This window comes from Glycine max, chromosome 13, assembly GCF_000004515.6.
Source record: "Glycine max cultivar Williams 82 chromosome 13, Glycine_max_v4.0, whole genome shotgun sequence".
In the NCBI taxonomy this organism is placed as follows: Eukaryota; Viridiplantae; Streptophyta; class Magnoliopsida; order Fabales; family Fabaceae; genus Glycine; species Glycine max.
In genome coordinates this window covers 39224459-39242360 of record NC_038249.2, presented here as the reverse complement: position 1 = coordinate 39242360, position 17902 = coordinate 39224459, and the positions used below count along the sequence as shown (strand labels likewise).

At 30.2% G+C, this 17902-nt stretch overlaps 2 protein-coding genes and 4 non-coding genes across 6 annotated transcripts; all 6 read left to right on the top strand.

Moving 5' to 3' along the window:
* The first annotated feature begins 1891 nt into the window (after positions 1–1891).
* On the top strand, positions 1892–4627 carry LOC100792544 (pentatricopeptide repeat-containing protein At1g11900). Its single transcript, XM_003543307.5, has 2 exons — positions 1892–2110; positions 3425–4627. Exons 1-2 carry the CDS (start codon positions 2007–2009, stop codon positions 4419–4421), a joined length of 1101 nt encoding a protein of 366 aa, XP_003543355.1. The 5' UTR covers positions 1892–2006; the 3' UTR covers positions 4422–4627.
* Positions 4628–9244: 4617 nt separating this feature from the next.
* On the top strand, positions 9245–9384 carry LOC112998964 (small nucleolar RNA snoR134). The gene has a single exon (XR_003264143.1). It is a non-coding gene; the product is annotated as a small nucleolar RNA snoR134 (small nucleolar RNA).
* Positions 9385–9633: 249 nt separating this feature from the next.
* On the top strand, positions 9634–9720 carry LOC112998963 (small nucleolar RNA U36a). The gene has a single exon (XR_003264142.1). It is a non-coding gene; the product is annotated as a small nucleolar RNA U36a (small nucleolar RNA).
* A 76-nt stretch (positions 9721–9796) lies between these two features.
* On the top strand, positions 9797–9890 carry LOC112998943 (small nucleolar RNA Z223). The gene has a single exon (XR_003264122.1). It is a non-coding gene; the product is annotated as a small nucleolar RNA Z223 (small nucleolar RNA).
* A 403-nt stretch (positions 9891–10293) lies between these two features.
* On the top strand, positions 10294–10409 carry LOC112998946 (small nucleolar RNA Z278). Its single transcript, XR_003264125.1, has one exon. It is a non-coding gene; the product is annotated as a small nucleolar RNA Z278 (small nucleolar RNA).
* A 3365-nt stretch (positions 10410–13774) lies between these two features.
* LOC100792018 (probable galacturonosyltransferase 10) lies at positions 13775–17251 on the top strand. The gene is made up of 2 exons (XM_003543306.5): positions 13775–14406; positions 15354–17251. Exons 1-2 carry the CDS (start codon positions 14257–14259, stop codon positions 16803–16805), a joined length of 1602 nt encoding a protein of 533 aa, XP_003543354.1. The 5' UTR covers positions 13775–14256; the 3' UTR covers positions 16806–17251.
* Positions 17252–17902: the final 651 nt, after the last annotated feature.

Genomic DNA, 17902 nt, shown 5'->3' with positions numbered 1-17902 from the left:
AAATTTCAAAAAAGAGATAAGATTACTATTGATTTTATAGTTAAAAAACAGTCAATACCTAAAAACAATTATATAAAACCTAAAATTAATAATCCTATGGTTATATAGTTTACCTTTGATAACATATGATGAGTTTGTGCAAAAGACTTGTGTTTTGATTCTCGTAAAACAATAAATTTTAAATGTAATTAACCTCTAATTAATTATTAATTTTATAGTTAATCTAAAGGACTAAAGCATGTGAACTTAGGATACAGAAATACTAAATAAAAAACTAAAATAAAAAAATATAAATTTAGATAAAAAAAATCTTTTAAAAGATATAAAGTTACTATTGGTTATGTAATTTTAAATAGTTGGGATATAAACTAACTGTACATTAACTAAACTTTGATGAAATATAATATCTAAATAAAATTTTTCAAAAGAAGATAGAGGATTGTTGTTAATTTGATAGTTTTGAAAAAAAATTCAACAAATAAAAACAAATTATATAATAACATACACCAAAAAAAATATTTAATGAAAATATGATTTAATTAAAATTTTCATATCTGGAAGATAGATTGTTTTCAAAATATTATTTTACATTTATTCTTTTCAACCAAGTTTTTGGAAAAAAAAATTTACATTAGTGTCATAGATACTTTTAAGTGATAATTTGAAACTGATTTATTTTTCAGGTACAAGTGTAAAAAAAACTTATTTAAATCATATAAGTGGCGGACCTACATTGTTTTGAGAGTGTGCACTTGCACCCCTCATTCTTTAAAATTCAATAAATTTGTAAATAAAATCTTATATTTTTATATTTTATTTTATTTATATTTATATAATTGAACCCACTGATTTTATTTTTTATAATTTACACCTACTGATTTAGCATCTTGGATCCGCCACTATAATTAGTGTTTTGCGATTAATATACACATGTAACATGTTATGTATTCTTCCACTCTTCCTTGATTATTCTCTAAACCCAAAATATATATCTTACTATTTGTTCTCATTGGATTCTCTTTTAGCTCTTTATGGATATTAAATGTACATCTCATAACTCTTTAATTTTACCTTTAATATTATCTTATTAATCCAATTCAGTTGATTAACCATGATAAAATGATAGATGGGTTATTCTAAATTTAAAATAGTATTTTTTTATTCCTACCAATAAAAAATATTTTATTAATTTGATGTATTTCTTATTTTTAATGAGAAATGATCTTAAAAAAATAAATAAGACAAAGTTTAAGTCTATATAAAAGTAAATTATATATATGTTTATCAAATTATTTTAATTAATTTTCAATTTTTTGACAAGTTTATAAATATTTGATTAAATAAAAATATTTGAGAAACAATTTTTTATTATTGACTTATAAGATTTGTTTTTAAACATAACAAATTTGCTATTATTATTTTCATTTTTATTTTTCAATAAAATAATGAAATTGATCATTTATCATTACATCAAAAATTAAATTATTTATTTTGATAAAACTTGAAAGTGATAACATGATAATGAAGTGTCAATGACAAGAATAATAATATGACATTTTTGTCTTGTCACATCATAACGAAAGATAAATATCTGTCATCTAATAAAATGAAACTATTTTTTTTTTCACATAATGAAAAAATATAAATATTAGATAACAATATGAAAACTACAAATATTTCAAATATAAAAATTTAATTAACCCTAAAAATATTTAGTCAATAATAATTTTTAGATTAGATTTCTTTAAAACAATATTAATCTATTTTTCATAGGCAAATTGGATGCTCCCTTAAAGATCCCAAGCTGCTTTATTTATTTATTTATTTATTGAATTTGATTCCACGCTGCTGCTATAATTAGGGGATTCTATAATTATATAAATATAATAAGTAATAATCTATTTGAACTAAGGAGAAAAAGAAATCAGGAGTTCCGCCCCTGCGTAAAATGTTTTCGCACCCTATGGAATAAAGACATAAACTTGGTAATCTCAATTCATCTGCAAATGATGTTGGGAGGTGCAACAGCAAGGGGCGTTTCCCTGATTAAACTTCTTCCTCCGTTCCGCTTTCGCTTCAAACACTCCTCTGCTCTTTCAAAAACCATTTGGTAAACCCTTCTAAACCAATTTTTCAGCTTTTTTTTTTTATTTTTTTTCTTTATAATTCTCTTATTGCTTTGAATGATGATACTCTTCATTGTAGAAAGTAAAATTCCTATGGTGGCTGGCTCTCAGAACACCCACTCATGAGTCATGATTATCAGTATACTGTTGCCTTTGTAATTTGCTATGCTATAATAATTTTGGAGTGTAAGTTCAGTGATTCTTATTGTTATTATTATTACTGTTGTTGTTGTTGAAGTTCAAAGTTGTTCTATCAACCAAGGGGATCCAGCTCAATTGGTTGATTAGTGCGTGAGTTGTTGTAAACTATCCGGTACCTGTTATGAAGAAGTGACTAGTGTGAGGGCTGAGAAGCAATGAAAATGTTGTTTCATATGTTAAAGAATGCAAGAGGAGGACTCAAAACTGACTACACATTTTCACAAATAGATGAGGCTCCTCGTCTCTAAAATGCACATGTAAAGGTGTATTAATTTGATTTGTAGTGGGCTGAGATCACAATGTGTTTTAAATTAAGTCTAGGGTGGATACACCATTACTTGTGTGCTTCTAGAGACAAACCACTTTAGGAGAGTTGATTTCTCATAAAGCTTATGCATGGACAATTTGAGTTTCCTCATATCTGTTTGCTCAGGGCAGCATCTTGCCCTTTTGTGGTGTAAGTGGTTTGGAGTTCAGCTAGATCAAACTGTGACACTTGAACAAATGAACTTTAGCTATATTTTTTTCCTTGTTGAAATTACTTGATCCAAGAAGATTGTCCCATCATCAAACTTGGCATTTTGCTTGAGTTTTTTTTTTTAATAGTTCCGTATAGATTTGCTTCTTTTTATTGAGCTTGACTTATCAAGTGCTAGTGTGTGATAGTCTCATTCTTAGATACGTGTTCTTTAAGATGACAGATATATACATGTCTGACATATATAAATGAATTTTGACATATAGCATATTTCAAGATGTTCTACTTATTTTAGTTTAGCTTTAGCACTTAAATAGTTGTCCAAATCCAGCTTACATTTATATGGTCTTATTACATTTTTCAATTATTGGGCATTTAGCAGCAAAATATAAGTAAATGTCTTTTGGATAGGCAGTTTTCAGTCACGTGGAGCTGTCTTGGATTATCATTGATTTAAACTTCTTTATTAAGAATTTACAGTTAATTAACTGAAAAACAGTTTTTTGGTCTAAATGATGATGACTCTCATTACAATATTGAACTGTATCATTACCATCACATACAAATTCTTTGGAATCTGACTGTTTTTAACCAGTAAAAGTTCATTGGCACTTGGCAGTTTTCAGGTTTATTCGACAGAGGCATCTCCTGGCATAGAGAGAGTGACACATGAAGTCCTGAAAGAATTTCTTGCCACTGTTGAAAATGCACCAACATCCAATGCAAAAGTCTATTACGGATATATCGATAAGATATGCAAGGCTGGAAATCTTTCAGTTGCCAGTAAAATGCTAGAAATTTTAAATGATAAGAACATTGTTGTTACCCTTGATGTGTATAATCTCATATTAGTGGAGGCAAGTCAGAAGAATGACATTGACCTTTCTTGTCAAGTTTTCAGGAAATTATTGTTGTCTTGTGAATCCCCAAGTGCAACCTCATGCCTTAAGTTTGCCCAGGCTTTCTCAAAGGTAAATGATTGTGTGGAGCTACTCAGATTTCTTGAGGAAATATCCGAGATAACATGTTCAAGCACATCATCCTTCATCAACAAGATCATTTTTGCCTTTGCCAAATGTGGACAGAGAGATAAGTCCTTGGTGATATTTGATCATCTTAAAAGACAGGGGTATGGTCTGGACTTGGTCACATATAATATTGTTCTAGATATCTTGGGTCGCACAGGCCGTGTGGATGAAATGCTTGATGTGTTTGCATCCATAAAGGATACTGGTTTTGTCCCTGACACTGTTTCCTACAATACTCTAATAAATGGCTTGCGGAAGGCTGGAAGATTTGATATGTGCTTTGTTTATTTTAAGGAAATGACTGAGAAAGGGGTTGAACCAGATCTGCTTACATATACTGCAATAATTGAGATTTTTGGCCGATCAGGAAATGTTGAGGAATCATTGAAATGCTTTAGGGAGATGAAACTGAAGGGTGTTCTTCCTTCGATATATATCTATCGATCACTAATCCATAATTTAAATAAAACAGGGAAGGTTGAGTTGGCAACAGAACTTTTAGAGGAGTTGAATTCGTCATCAACTTGTCTAGCTGGTCCAGCAGATTTCAAGCAGAAAAGAAAGCAAAGAAAAGTTTTTAGTTTTTAGTTTTTAGTTTCAGTTGTCTGAGCTATTCAAGTTCACAAGTTTACCTTGGTATGTCATTCTCTGCAATGTCTTTAGTTGGAACGAGATGGATCATCACGTGTGTATGACATGTTGTCATGTTGATGTTAGAGACATGCAAGGGAAGAATATAATGTCGAGGCATTCTTTGAATTTTATCATCAAATAGAGACGGATCAATTGAATAATTTTTGTCATGGAGTGTCTTGTGCGAAAAATGCATATTTTGGTAATTATTCATCTTAATTGGCTCACTGGATTCATATCAAACAATGTTAAAATTCATTGTTGAAACCACCTACTTTTCAAATTTCACTTTGCTTATTTTTTTAAAAAAATTATCATTTGGTCATCGTTGAACATGAGTATACTTTGGTTGTGAAAGTGAAATTTGGAAAATTAGATGACATGATTTTCTGTTTAGAGTAATTACGTAGTAATTTTCTTTTCTATATTGGGTCCTTTTGTTACAGCTTAAAGAATCACTTCTTTTAGTATTCCTGGTATTTGTTTCAGTTTTTCAAACTAATCAGAAATTGAAAAGAATCTAAAATCTGGTTAAAATCAGAAGCTTTTTTTTTATAGCTTCTTACAAAATCAATTGCTTTTTTAAAAAATAAATATGATTGTAAAAAAATATAAATTAGATTCTGCTTTTTTAAAAATCCTTAAAAATAATCTAGTGATTATTTTATACTAGAATCAATTAGTTCTTAATATTAAGCATACTAGTCCATCCTTGTGTTTCAAATGAGAAACAAGTGTGCATAATGTTTTTTATTCTAAATTTTCCACCTTCAATCTTTTCACCTACTGAACCAAGCACATCCTGCTTCTGCCAACACTTTTTCTGGTAATACTGATGCTCGCATGATTTAAGCATCTAGTATCAGAAAACTGAGGAGATTGGGTGCAAGTAACCCCTAATTGATGAGGTCAAACATTATAGAGCTCGAAGAAGAGGAGCGGAGTACCAACGAAGTAACATATTGTATTTGATTAGAATGATAAAAGATACAATTACAGTACCTAAGCATTCTATTTATAGAACACATTCCTAACAAACTAATTATTACTCTTAACATCTAGCATAAGATTCTCCTTGATCATCTTTTGGCCTCATTCACAAAACATAAGCTGGATATAAAATTTGGATATAACATTATATAGAAATAGTTATAAATTGTATATAGTTTTGTATATATAAAATTTAATTTATGTATAGAACTGCCTATACATATACTTCATTTCTAGAGTAATAATATTGATAGTGTCAAGATTTTCAAGTTTCAACCAGGCAATTGCAATATACCTAAGTACCTTGCCGGAAAATTACAACTGTGACAGAAGCATGTTCGTCCAACAGATGACAATCCTCAAACTGTCTCCAACGTTAGGAGGAGCAAAGAGATGTAACTTCAAAATATCACAATATTACATAATGGATAGTAGGTACAAGAAATAGATACATAGCAAACTCAAAATTTATAAATGTAATCTGATTCTGGGGACTTAAATACGACTAGAATCTCTCCCAAATATGAATCTTCTTGTCCAACCTGAAATGACTACCACCCTTGTGCGCCAGCTCACTTGTTTGCTGAGAGTAGAACAGAGATATCAAAGAAGACATTAGACACAAATATTAGAAGCAACTATGTGAACTTGATAGCATTGCTCATTATTCATTACTCATTCATTAATTACCTTTCATATATAGAATACCAAAGCCATTGAGTGCTGTGACCCATGGAAACCCAGTCTCCGCTCTCCATGGAAACCCAAAATGCTTATACCTTTTATGATAATATGCAGCCAAAACTTCAGTCATTACTACTCATTAGATAGGGACAAAGCAAGAAAAAGGAACAAGATACCCTCATTCATTATTTTAAACATCATACTATTTTTAATATTCATGAACATTGATATTTAGTGTTACATCATGCACTCTACAAGTGATGCTCTAACCTTTTTTCTGGATTTCTTTTTTTACAAAATGTACTTTTAACTCAAAGGAAAGATAGCCCAAAATATTTTTAATCAAGTTTTGCTCAACTATCAGAAAACGTTATGCTCTGATTTGGCCAAATATTTATCCTTTTACAGTTGTTTAACAAAAAACTAAAAACACGTCTTTTTATTTAGCAATGAGAAATTTATTTTCTGGTGAATATTTAGCAATGGGTATGATGTGTGATAAAACATATAAGACAGGAAGGGAAGATAAATAGTTTTCACGAGGATGTGTGATAAAACATATTCTTAATTTTAGCAGTCTCCATAAAAGACACGAAAATTTACATTTTATGAAGAATATTATCTCATTTATATAACTAATATTATCATGTGACTAGGAACATGTTGGTCCATTTCCTACCTATTAGAAATAGAAAATATCTTGTGTATAACTTTCTAAGTCATCATTATTAAAGTAAACATTAGTGTGTTCCTTAGCACTGTCCTGATGGACAACTGTTCAGGGTCCATTTTAAGAGGGTACCAATTTTTTTTATTATTTAGTTTTTATAAATATTAAAATAAAAATTTTATAATGAAAAATCTCTAAAATTTTGGGGAAATGAGTTGAAAATTTATGATAATGTTGAACATACAAAGAATAGTATGATATTTTCATTATCATAAATTATATTACTTTTCTAAACTTGATATAGAAAAATCTCATCAGCCAATAAAAATATAAATTTACTTTTTTTTTTCTTTTCTAAACTTAATATAGAAAACATTTTCTGAACTTTTGATTTTTTTAAAAATACAAGACAAACATACTTTTTAATATTTTATTTTCTAAAATAAGAAACAAGACATCAAGACAAATTCACATTTCAAAATTTTCAATTCAAAATAAGAAAATAAAAGTAATCTATAACATAATATATAAATGAGATATCCTTTTTTGTGTATACATTTTGTTTGATATTTTTGTCCGTAAATTAATTAGGAAATTATTATCTATTATCTTTCTCTTCGACTGTTGCAACCTTTTAAAGTATGTGAATAACTACTTAAAGAATAGCAACACGTGAGCAATTAGAGGAGTGATTTCAAACTTTCTCACTACTTTCTTTAATTTTACTTTTATTCTAAAAAATTTGAAATGTATTTTTTAAAAGAAATATAAAAATTATTTTTCAGACAATAAAATAAATATACAATAATTTTTTTCTCTTTAATTTATATATCATATAACATAATATGAATACAGATACAAGGACAATAAGTACGTGTTTCCCTTAGTTTTTATAAAATAAACCTGAAAAAAAAATAATAACAAACATATTTGAATCCAAACTCACTTTGGAGGGACTTTTATTAAAAGGGGTAAATTTTTTTCAATTATTTTTATTTGGGGTGGATTTTAAATTATTGCGAGAAATAGAATAAATTTTGTGTTACGACTTATGATTTTAGTTTTTTTTTTTCAATTTCAAAGTTATATAGCTTTTTTTTAACTTAGTTTTTTAATTTACCAACTTTAAAGTTGTAAGTTTTTTTTTTAACTTATCAACTTTAAAGTTGTAAGTTTTTTTTTTCACCATTTTAGGATTTTTTATTTGTATTTTCTTTTCTTTTGCTGTCAAAATTTTTTTAAATTGTAAATAATTTTATTTATTTAATTATTAAATAAATATTTTTAATTTTACTTGTTATCAGTTTTATTTAATATCTTGTATGTATTTTTATATGATTTTATTTAGTATGTTATGTATTTTATAATATTGTTTTATTTAAAATATTTTATATATTTTTTAATATTTTTTATTAAATATATTTTGTATATATAAAATTTAGATATTTTTTTAATAATGTTATTTAATTTGATTTATTTTGTAAATGAAATAAAAAAATTAACATAATGATATTTAATATATTTTTTTGAATATTTGTTTTATTTTAAATACTTAAATTTAAAAAACTAAAATTTTAAAATATTTTGTTATAAATATTAACTTATAATTTATGAAATAATATAATTTATTTTGTATAAAGGAATTTATTATTAACAATATCTAATAATTTAATAATAAAAGTAGTTATTAAATTAAAAATAACATAATACATTAATATAAAATGAAAATACAAATTAAAAACAACATAATATATTAATATAAAATAAAAAATACAAATTATATAAATCGTTTATTTGATTGTATAAACGGTTACTAAGATTATGTTAAAAAAATATGTAATTTTCATTTAAATATCTTAGATTTTTAAATTTACTTGTTTTAAAATTTTAATTTTTAAAATTTAAGTATTTTATATTAAATATACAAAGTATATTAAATAAAAAATTATTCAAAAAATATTTAAATATTTTAAATAAAACAATAATAAAAAATATATAACATATTAAATAAAATCATTTAAAAATTATATATAAGGTATTAAAAAAACTAATAATAAATAAATTTTAAAATATTTATTTAATAATTAAATATTTAAAATTATTTACAATTTTTTTAAAAAATTTGAAAACAAAAAAAAAAACTTAGGACTTTAACATCTGTCTCATTAAATTTCCAGCAATAATTTAAAATCAATCCCAAATAAAAAATTAAAAATAAAAATAAAAATTAATTTACCCCCTTTGTAAAAGTCTCGACTTTGGAACGTTAGATAGAGTAAATTTTAGGGTTTTGGTGCGCCTATATATAAGCACGTAAAGATCAATCTCTCTATTGTGTGGTGTAGGGTTTGGCAGTGGCTGCTTCTGTTCTCAGTCATTACAACAGAACTAGCGATTTTAGGCTCAAAATTTTCCGTCTTTATTTGTTAATTCTCCGCACGATGTCTCCCGGGCTTCTCCGATTAATCCGTGACGTGAAAGCCCCAATACACGTGCCAAAATGGCGCAGTTGGTGTTGCAGATTAGCCCCAATTGTATCCACGGCTGATCTGTGTCAAAGCAACGGCGAAATTTCTTTTTTCTTTTTTTGAAATTTCTGTGTTTTCTTCGATTTTCTTTTTGGATTTCGCCTCACTACACCTTTAGCTTGTTTTCGAAATGTTGCCGTGAAAATGAAGCTAGTCATAGAGGCACAGACTGATGTCGGCGGTTTTTCACGTGGGGGTTTAACCTTTCAATGATTGTGCCTCTAAAAATGTCCGCCACATTAGGGTTTCAATTTTTAGCATTTTATTTTTTATTTTTTTTGTAACATTAAATTGTCGGCGATGATTCAATATCATCCGCGCTTCTGAGGTTTCACGATGAAGCATAACGGATCAAAATGGTTGAATTTCTTGATATGAGCCGTGTTTTTGATTTGTAAATACATGTGAAATTAATTTTGGTTGTACTTTTTTTTGTTTGTTTCAATTTTTGGTGTGATGGTTGGCTGTGAGGATAAATGTTTCAGCTTTAATGCCAGTTCTGCTTCTGAGAAATCGTGATTGATAGAGCTGTAATATATTCTGAGTCCGTATTTATGAAACTGCATCAAATATTTCTTTTCGAATGTTGTTCATGCGTGTATCTGTTTTTGAACTTTTGATATCAAATTGTATTAATTGCGTGCTTTGCGTTTTATCTTGATGGGATGGCTATTCTATAGGGTTACATGAAGTAAAAATGAGGTTATACAAACTATGTAGAAAATGATTGGAGGAATTAAGAAGTATGTCAATTATCCTTAATTACATAATTAATTGCACCAATTATTTTCTAATAGTATTTATAATCGTTTGACTATTATATCCAAATAGTTTGTAGCTATTGTTATATTTCCTTTTTGCATCTTCATTCATTGGAAGTATTTGTGTTCCTAAAACGTGCTGCATGTTCTAATTTTTGAGTTTGAATTGCCTGCTCCAAGTCAATTTGTTCTGAACCAATGATGTTACAATCCAACATGTGAGGGCTGTAGTTTAGCCAAGACCCTCTTTTGAGGGAGATCCTACTTAGTGTGGCTACATTTTCTATTACAACAAAGGTTGTTCTCAGGTTCCTTACAATTAGCTTTGCAGTGAGGAATGTATGTTTTAACATTTGCTTTTATCGAGTTTATATGTGTTCCTGACACAATTGGATTGGGTACGTGTTCTTCTGCCGATGGATCCGAAGGGGGGCTATTGGGCCTGATGGTCTTCTTGTTTGGCATTCCTTGCCGACGTCTTGGATGTATGAGTCCTCGGCAGAGTGAAATCAGTGATATTTTATCTTTTTTTATACTAACCTTGTTGGACTTGGGATCTGTGGGTCTGTCACATCATGATTATGGGTAGAGTTATATTCCTCCTAATCATGTTTTACTTCTTTTAATTGATGATTTTTCTGAAGCAGCTTTAGTGGTAATAATCATGGTCGAAGGGTGGTCATTACTTGTCCATGTTGAATTGCTGAGATGTATTCTTCGACACATATGGATATGTGATTGAAGGGTGTGTTTGGATTCTTGTTATGTATCTTACATATGGTCTCTTTGATTTTAGGCATAAGACATTTAGCATAAGGAATTGATTTTTAACAATTTTTGAACCATTGCTTTTGCTTCATATTGTAAAATATTTTTCTGTGTTGATGCTTCTGCTGTCGATAAATAATGTGAATATTAATTTGTTGAAATGCAGTGATCTCAATCTGAAGTCACATATGCAGCATAATGAACTGACCTAATAAGTAACTCTGTGGACTACTATATTCCATGTTTTGGAAGGCATAAAGACTTGGATTAAATAATCTAAAAAACTTGAGCACAAGATTTTGTTCTGCATAACTATATTGTATCCTATAGTCTAAAGGGTTCGGATCTCATTAAAATGTGGACTTCCCATGTTTTTGAAGGCATAAGGACTTGGATTAAATGATCTAAAAAACATAAGCAAAATATTTTATCTAATTTACAAATGGTAATGTTACATATTGAATCCAAATATTTTTGTTAAATGACTTTAATTGCCTACATGAATATTGCATGTAGAATTTGTGGGTTTAAACAACCTCTGTCCAACTCCAAGTCTAGTTTAAGACTGTGGAACATTGCCCATAATTCAGCACGAGTAACTGAACATTTCCCCTAGGGAACCATAAAGCCAATCTTGAAAACTGCTTTATGATCCAAGGCTAGGACAGCACCATCAACTTTTAATTTGTGTCATCCTAGCTCGGTCGTCTCCTTCATCTTGCAAGGAATTCTGGACATTAATTAGTCTATTTGTTTTCAAACACAAACTTGTTCCTCCTCAGCCAAAGCTGATCAACAATCATTCCTACCATTTGGGGGCCAAAGTTTGGGAAACAAAGGACCTGCTCGAAGATACATCATCCACGCAGCAGTATCACCCGTAAAAAAATGATCATTAGTTAAGAATTTGACATATCTCTTAAACTTTGATCAGTAATTAAGTTGAATGACATCGGTTTTTTTTTTTTTTGGCTTAGTAAATAAAAAGAAAGAAGAAATTTTTTGGGATAAAACTCTAATGTTGTTATTGTTGTTGCCATATTGCTACAACTTCATTTTCAACTTTCAAGACTTGGCTTGCTTGTCCTCGATCACCTTCTTTGAGCTACGTTGTTGAAATTTCCCCAAGAACAACAGCTTGAAAAGATATTGAAGATAAGAAGTCACAATTTTGGGTTTATCTAAAACACATGCCAATCCCTTTGTTAATTGTAATCATAATAAAATAAAACCATTTTGATTAAAGTACGCATAGGATAAAATACCATTAGTAGAAAGACTTGGCTAGTTGGCTGGCATGTAATGGAAATCTATTTTAGCTATGAGGAGGAAATGACAGCATAGGATATTTTGGCGTAAGGGACTATATAGAGGAAAATTTTGGTTGTAGCTATAATGGACATAATTATAGATAATTACAAAGACTCGTAATTTTGACATTCATGAAATATTCTTCCCAAAAAAAGTATAATATTGGTTTTAAGTCCTAAGTGGAGGGAAAATGTATTAAAAGTAAGCAAAAGAAGGTAAAGTGAAAAAAAAAATATACAAGTTTTACTTTTATATACAAACGGGTTATTTGTACTTAAAATTGCATGTGGTTTAATTGTTCAATGATCAACTTATCTTTCAACTTGTAGGATATTTGTTTTAAAGTTATACTAATAATGTAGCAAAATAACCCGTTGATTCGTTGAACATTGTAGTTTCATAAATCAACTTATCTTTCAACATGAAACTACAATGTACCAAAAAACTAATATGGACCAAAAAAAAATCATGAAAAACTACAGATAGGTAGGATGTACATTTTTCTTTTAGGTGCTAATAAATCCCACTTACATTTCATTACAAAATTTACTTTTGGTACAGCTGAGTGATCAAAGGATATAAATACTATTCCGACCTATAAAGCCGTTTATTGTAAGGACATAGTTTGAACTTTGAACATCAAACCTGTAAACAAGGAAAATGCTTAAGTTAGGAATTCATGTGTCGAATTTAGGTGAGAAATTGAAGAAATCGGGTGCAAGGAATCATTCATCTCATCCTAAACACCTGTACCCCAAAGCCCTTGATGATAAGGTGAAAAACAACCAAGTCATTGTACCTTTGGCATAGATTATGACAAATTTTGCAATTATCTATGATCACAAAGCTATTGATAATTGCAAAAAATAAAATGTCAACGATAAATAATCTTTTATGGCTTATTGACAAACAATTATCCGCAAAAATAAGTGTCGTCAGAATTCTTTTTACATGGCCATAATTTAAGTGTTACCAAGTCTTTAATAAATTGGTCCATGCCTAATAACAATAACAATTATAGCATCAATAAAAAAATAACAATTATAAACAATCAGGCTGTTGGTAATTACAGATGAAGAGAAACCAAATACGTAGAAATTTTAAAAAATATTTGAAAATGTTGCATGTTAAACTCAAAAGTATTTTGTGCAATTGACATATCAAATGAAAATAAAATGTGAACAATAAATTGCCTATTTCCCCAATATTGTCATAATAACGATGGAAGAACCAAGCCAAAAAATGTTACTGAAATAAAAGAAGATAGAGATGTTTATACATAAAAAATGAGTTTATTTTTTTTGTTGTTAATGTAAAAAGGTTTACACTATTAATCAATAAAAAATCTTATTAATATAAATTTAAAAATAATTATTATAAAAAAACTTACTAATTTATGATGTCTAACAATTTATAATTAAGATTTAAATGACAGTATATACGTAGAACAGTCCAAAACTATTTACTAAAAAATTTATATATAATTATTTTAGCTCTTTTATTTTCCCACGTGCCATATTATAATCCACCACGGCACCGCCACAAATAAAACTCCAATTTTATACTACTTATTATTATTCTCTCTCTTTCTGTCTAGTTTTTCAGTAGTTAGTTTCTCATTTTACAGTGTTTGAGAAGAGAAGGCAAAATTGAGAACCGATCATTCCTGATTGGACTCTAATTAGATCATCGAAATCTTAATCACAAGTTGACATGGCACCATCAGGACCGTTTGTCAATGTCCCTGAAAATGAAATCCCTGTGCCATGAAAAAACCACTTCCACTTGCTTCTCTCTCTGTGTTCTTTTCCTCATTCATTTGTTCTCACTGTAGTGCTCACGAAGCACTTCAAGATCGAATGCCCACCAAAGCAAAACCAAATATTTCTCCAAAGGCCGAATCTTTTCGCCCTTTATAACCAAATCAAGAAACCCCAGATCTCGGGTATAGCTGGTGATCTTGAATTTTTTGTTTTTTGTTTTTTTTTAATTTCTTCTCTTTTCTTTGAACATTACATTCCCGGAAAACGGTTTTCCGGGGAAAGAAGTGAAGGAAGGGCACAATTGGGGTTTGGAAAATGCGGCGAAGAGCGACGGATTTTCGCAGGCCAGTGCGTAGGAGGGTTCCTGATGCGTTGTGGTGGGCATTGTGCTGTGCAGTAATTCTTCTCTTTGTTTATATTCTGAGCAAAGGGAACAAAATTGAGTCCAGACCAGCTTTGTCCAAGGTAATGTTTCTTGTTTTTCTCAATTGGTTTGGTTTTCATAGATATGTCCTATTGGGGTGCCGGAAAATGTGTGGGAAAATTTTAAAAAAAGTTTTTTTGATTATTAAATTTTAAATTTTTAGCTCAGGCTTTTGAGGGTTCAACTTCTGTTAAGTTAATTTTATTTTTAGAGGTGGGGACTGTGAACGAGTGATTTGCGTGGCTTGTTTTTGTTAATATGATGCTGCAAACTGATTTTGAGTTATTGGGATTGTGTGTATTTAGGATATTGTGTGAATTGGCTTTTTTCACTACTTTGCTTTGTATGTTCTTTAATTTTTCTTTTCTTTTTGTTTCTTCTGTACTTTGTGTGGGAGGTTAAGGGTTGAGTTGAATGTTTTTACATCAAACAGAACTCGAATGCCTAATAATTTGGAATAGCAGTGTTATGCTAGATCTGTTGTTTTAAAATGCTGATTTTATTAGATATATCAACAGATTGAACACCTGCAAAATTTATTTTTGTTTAGTCTTAGATGGCTCACTGACATTGATTTTGCAAGTTCATTGGATTTTAATCCATACCATGATGCTATGTATGGAGAGCTTAAATCTTGTTTTGCAATAGGGTGAATAATGATTTTTTTTTCAGATGTTGCTCTTGTTGTAAGTTATGTCACACACACTTCCTATCCTTATTAGAGAGAAAAACCATTGTTCCTTATAAATATATTTATTATAATTTTTTTTCCTAATATTGGATCGGTGACAGATTGGTCAAGTTTTTCCAGAAAGGATCATGCATGGATCATAAAAGCAATACTTGAACTTGATTACGTTATTATAATGCAGCTTACATGGCATGCTTGATTTTGTGTATTACAAAGAATATTGCATTATTATTGGGGAGGGTGGGTGTAGATTAGGTCCTTTTTTTAGCTAACAATAACTTATATCCTGTTGTACAGAGAACTTACAAGCATGATAAGATTATGGAAGGCCTTAATATTACTGAAGAGATGTTAAACTCTAACTCAGTTACGAGACAACTCAATGATCAGATATCTCTCGCAAAAGCTTTTGTTGTAATTGCAAAAGAAAGTAATAATCTCCAATTTGCTTGGGAATTAAGTGCCCAGATCCACAATTCTCAGATGCTCCTCTCGAATGCTGCCACTAGGCGTGTTCCTTTAACAACCAGGGAAACAGAAAGGGCTATCCATGATATGGCATTATTGTTATACCAGGCCCAGCAGCTCCATTATGATAGTGCAACCATGATCATGAGATTCAAAGCAAAAATTCAAGCTCTTGAGGAACAGATGAATTCTGTTAGTGAAAAGAGTTCAAAATATGGACAAATAGCTGCTGAAGAAGTCCCAAAAAGCCTCTATTGTCTAGGTGTCCGATTGACTACAGAATGGTTCAAAAACTTCAATTTGCAAAAGAAATTGAAGGACAAAAGGCACGTGGAGATGAAGCTTAAGGATAGCAATCTTCACCACTTTTGCATTTTCTCGGATAACATTATTGCAACTTCTGTTGTGGTCAATTCAACTGCAATGAATTGTAAAAATCCCAATATGATTGTTTTCCACCTTGTCACTGATGAAATAAACTATGCTGCAATGAAGGCATGGTTTGCCATGAATGATTTCCGTGGGGTGACTGTGGAAGTTCAGAAGTTTGAAGACTTTACTTGGTTAAATGCTTCATATGTTCCAGTGCTCAAGCAACTTCAAGACTCAGAAATACAGAGCTACTACTTTTCTGGCAACAGTGATGAGGGCAGGACACCTATCAAGTTCCGTAATCCTAAATATTTATCCATGCTTAATCACTTGAGGTTCTACATCCCTGAAGTTTTTCCTGCACTGAAGAAGGTGGTGTTCCTGGATGATGATGTTGTGGTTCAGAAGGATCTTTCTGGTCTTTTTTCCATTGATTTGAATGGGAATGTAAATGGAGCTGTTGAAACATGCATGGAGACATTTCACAGATACCATAAATATTTGAACTACTCCCATCCTCTTATACGTGCACATTTTGACCCTGATGCTTGTGGATGGGCATTTGGGATGAATGTATTTGATTTGGTTGAATGGAGGAAAAAGAATGTAACTGGCCTCTACCACTACTGGCAGGAAAAGAACGTAGACCGTACATTGTGGAAACTTGGTACCTTGCCACCTGGACTGTTGACATTTTATGGATTAACTGAGCCCTTGGATCCATCATGGCATGTTTTGGGTTTTGGCTACACTAATGTTGATCCTCAGTTGATAGAGAGAGGAGCTGTACTACACTTCAATGGAAACTCCAAACCATGGTTGAAGATTGGGATTGAGAAGTACAAGCCCCTATGGGAAAAATATGTTGAATACTCTCATCCTTTGTTGCAAAAATGTAACTTCCATTGATTTTGAATTGCATTTAAATTGATACTTCAAACCTTGGTGGAAGATTAAGATTCACAGTTAGCCTCTGTTGGTGGGGTCGGCAAATATATCATTGTTTGTTTGGGGAACTGGCAGGCTTGGTGATCCTTACCAGACCAGCGAATTGAGGTCTTGATTTGTAGTCAGAAAATGCTGGTACAATTTTAAAAGGCCAAGCATGTGTGGTGGCTTTAACTTGGTGCCTTATTGAATCCGGCTCTTCTATTGTAGCATATATAATTATACACGTTCATTTGTCATGTATTAGACTATATCAGTTCATAGTTTTTAAGTGTAGTCAAGGATGAGATGTGCTGCAAACTTCTTAATGTTCATTACTGTTCCTTGCAAGACCTGAGTTTCTTTCCTGTGACATTCATTTGCTGTAACTTTAGCATGCGTCAAAATACTATAGTTTAGTTGTTCCACTACCATAGATTCCAGCTGCATTTGTTGTTGTGTGGAGAATGTTTCTCTCATTGTCAGCATGATAGTTAAATGCTTCCTTCTAGCCCATTAGGACACTGGTTCAACTTTGCATGAAGTCTCTGAGGTATTTTAATAATCGTTACTGTTGTTTCTTTTTATTTTTTTGGTTGACATGGAACTAATTTATGATCATATTTGTACTTTCTACATTTTTATTAATCTCTTTCATGGGTGTGTTGGTATGAAGAAAATTTTAATAGAAAACACAGCCGACTGAAGGGTTAGTTTTCTGAGACTGCAGCCAAAAACAACTATCCGTACTGCTTTTCTTTTAAAAGAAATTCAGAAAAGGGAAATAAAGAAGAAAAGAAAACAAGGAATTAAAGATTTTGTTTTCTGCTCGGGATCATGTAGAAATGAGAAGAAAATTTACAAAGTACTAATTTTCTTGGAAAGTTTGTGTGCACTCGATTTTATATATGTATGTATATAAAGGATAGTTATGTGATTATGATTTTTTTTATCCATGACATTAATGTGAAATATTTAGATCAATTTTATTGATAATTAATCTTTGTCGTAAAATTTGATTGATTATCGTTAGTAAAAAAATTTCTTTGGATCACTTTTTTTTATCGTTTGAATCTTAG

Excerpts from the sequence above, each read along its gene's own strand:
- LOC100792018 (XM_003543306.5), top strand. The coding sequence starts at position 14,257 with ATGCGGCGAAGAGCGACGGATTTTCGCAGGCCAGTGCGTAGGAGGGTT. Across the intron at positions 14,407-15,353 it reads CCAGACCAGCTTTGTCCAAG|AGAACTTACAAGCATGATAA; the intron begins GTAATGTTTCTT and ends CCTGTTGTACAG.
- LOC100792544 (XM_003543307.5), top strand. The coding sequence starts at position 2,007 with ATGATGTTGGGAGGTGCAACAGCAAGGGGCGTTTCCCTGATTAAACTT. Across the intron at positions 2,111-3,424 it reads GCTCTTTCAAAAACCATTTG|TTTTCAGGTTTATTCGACAG; the intron begins GTAAACCCTTCT and ends GGCACTTGGCAG.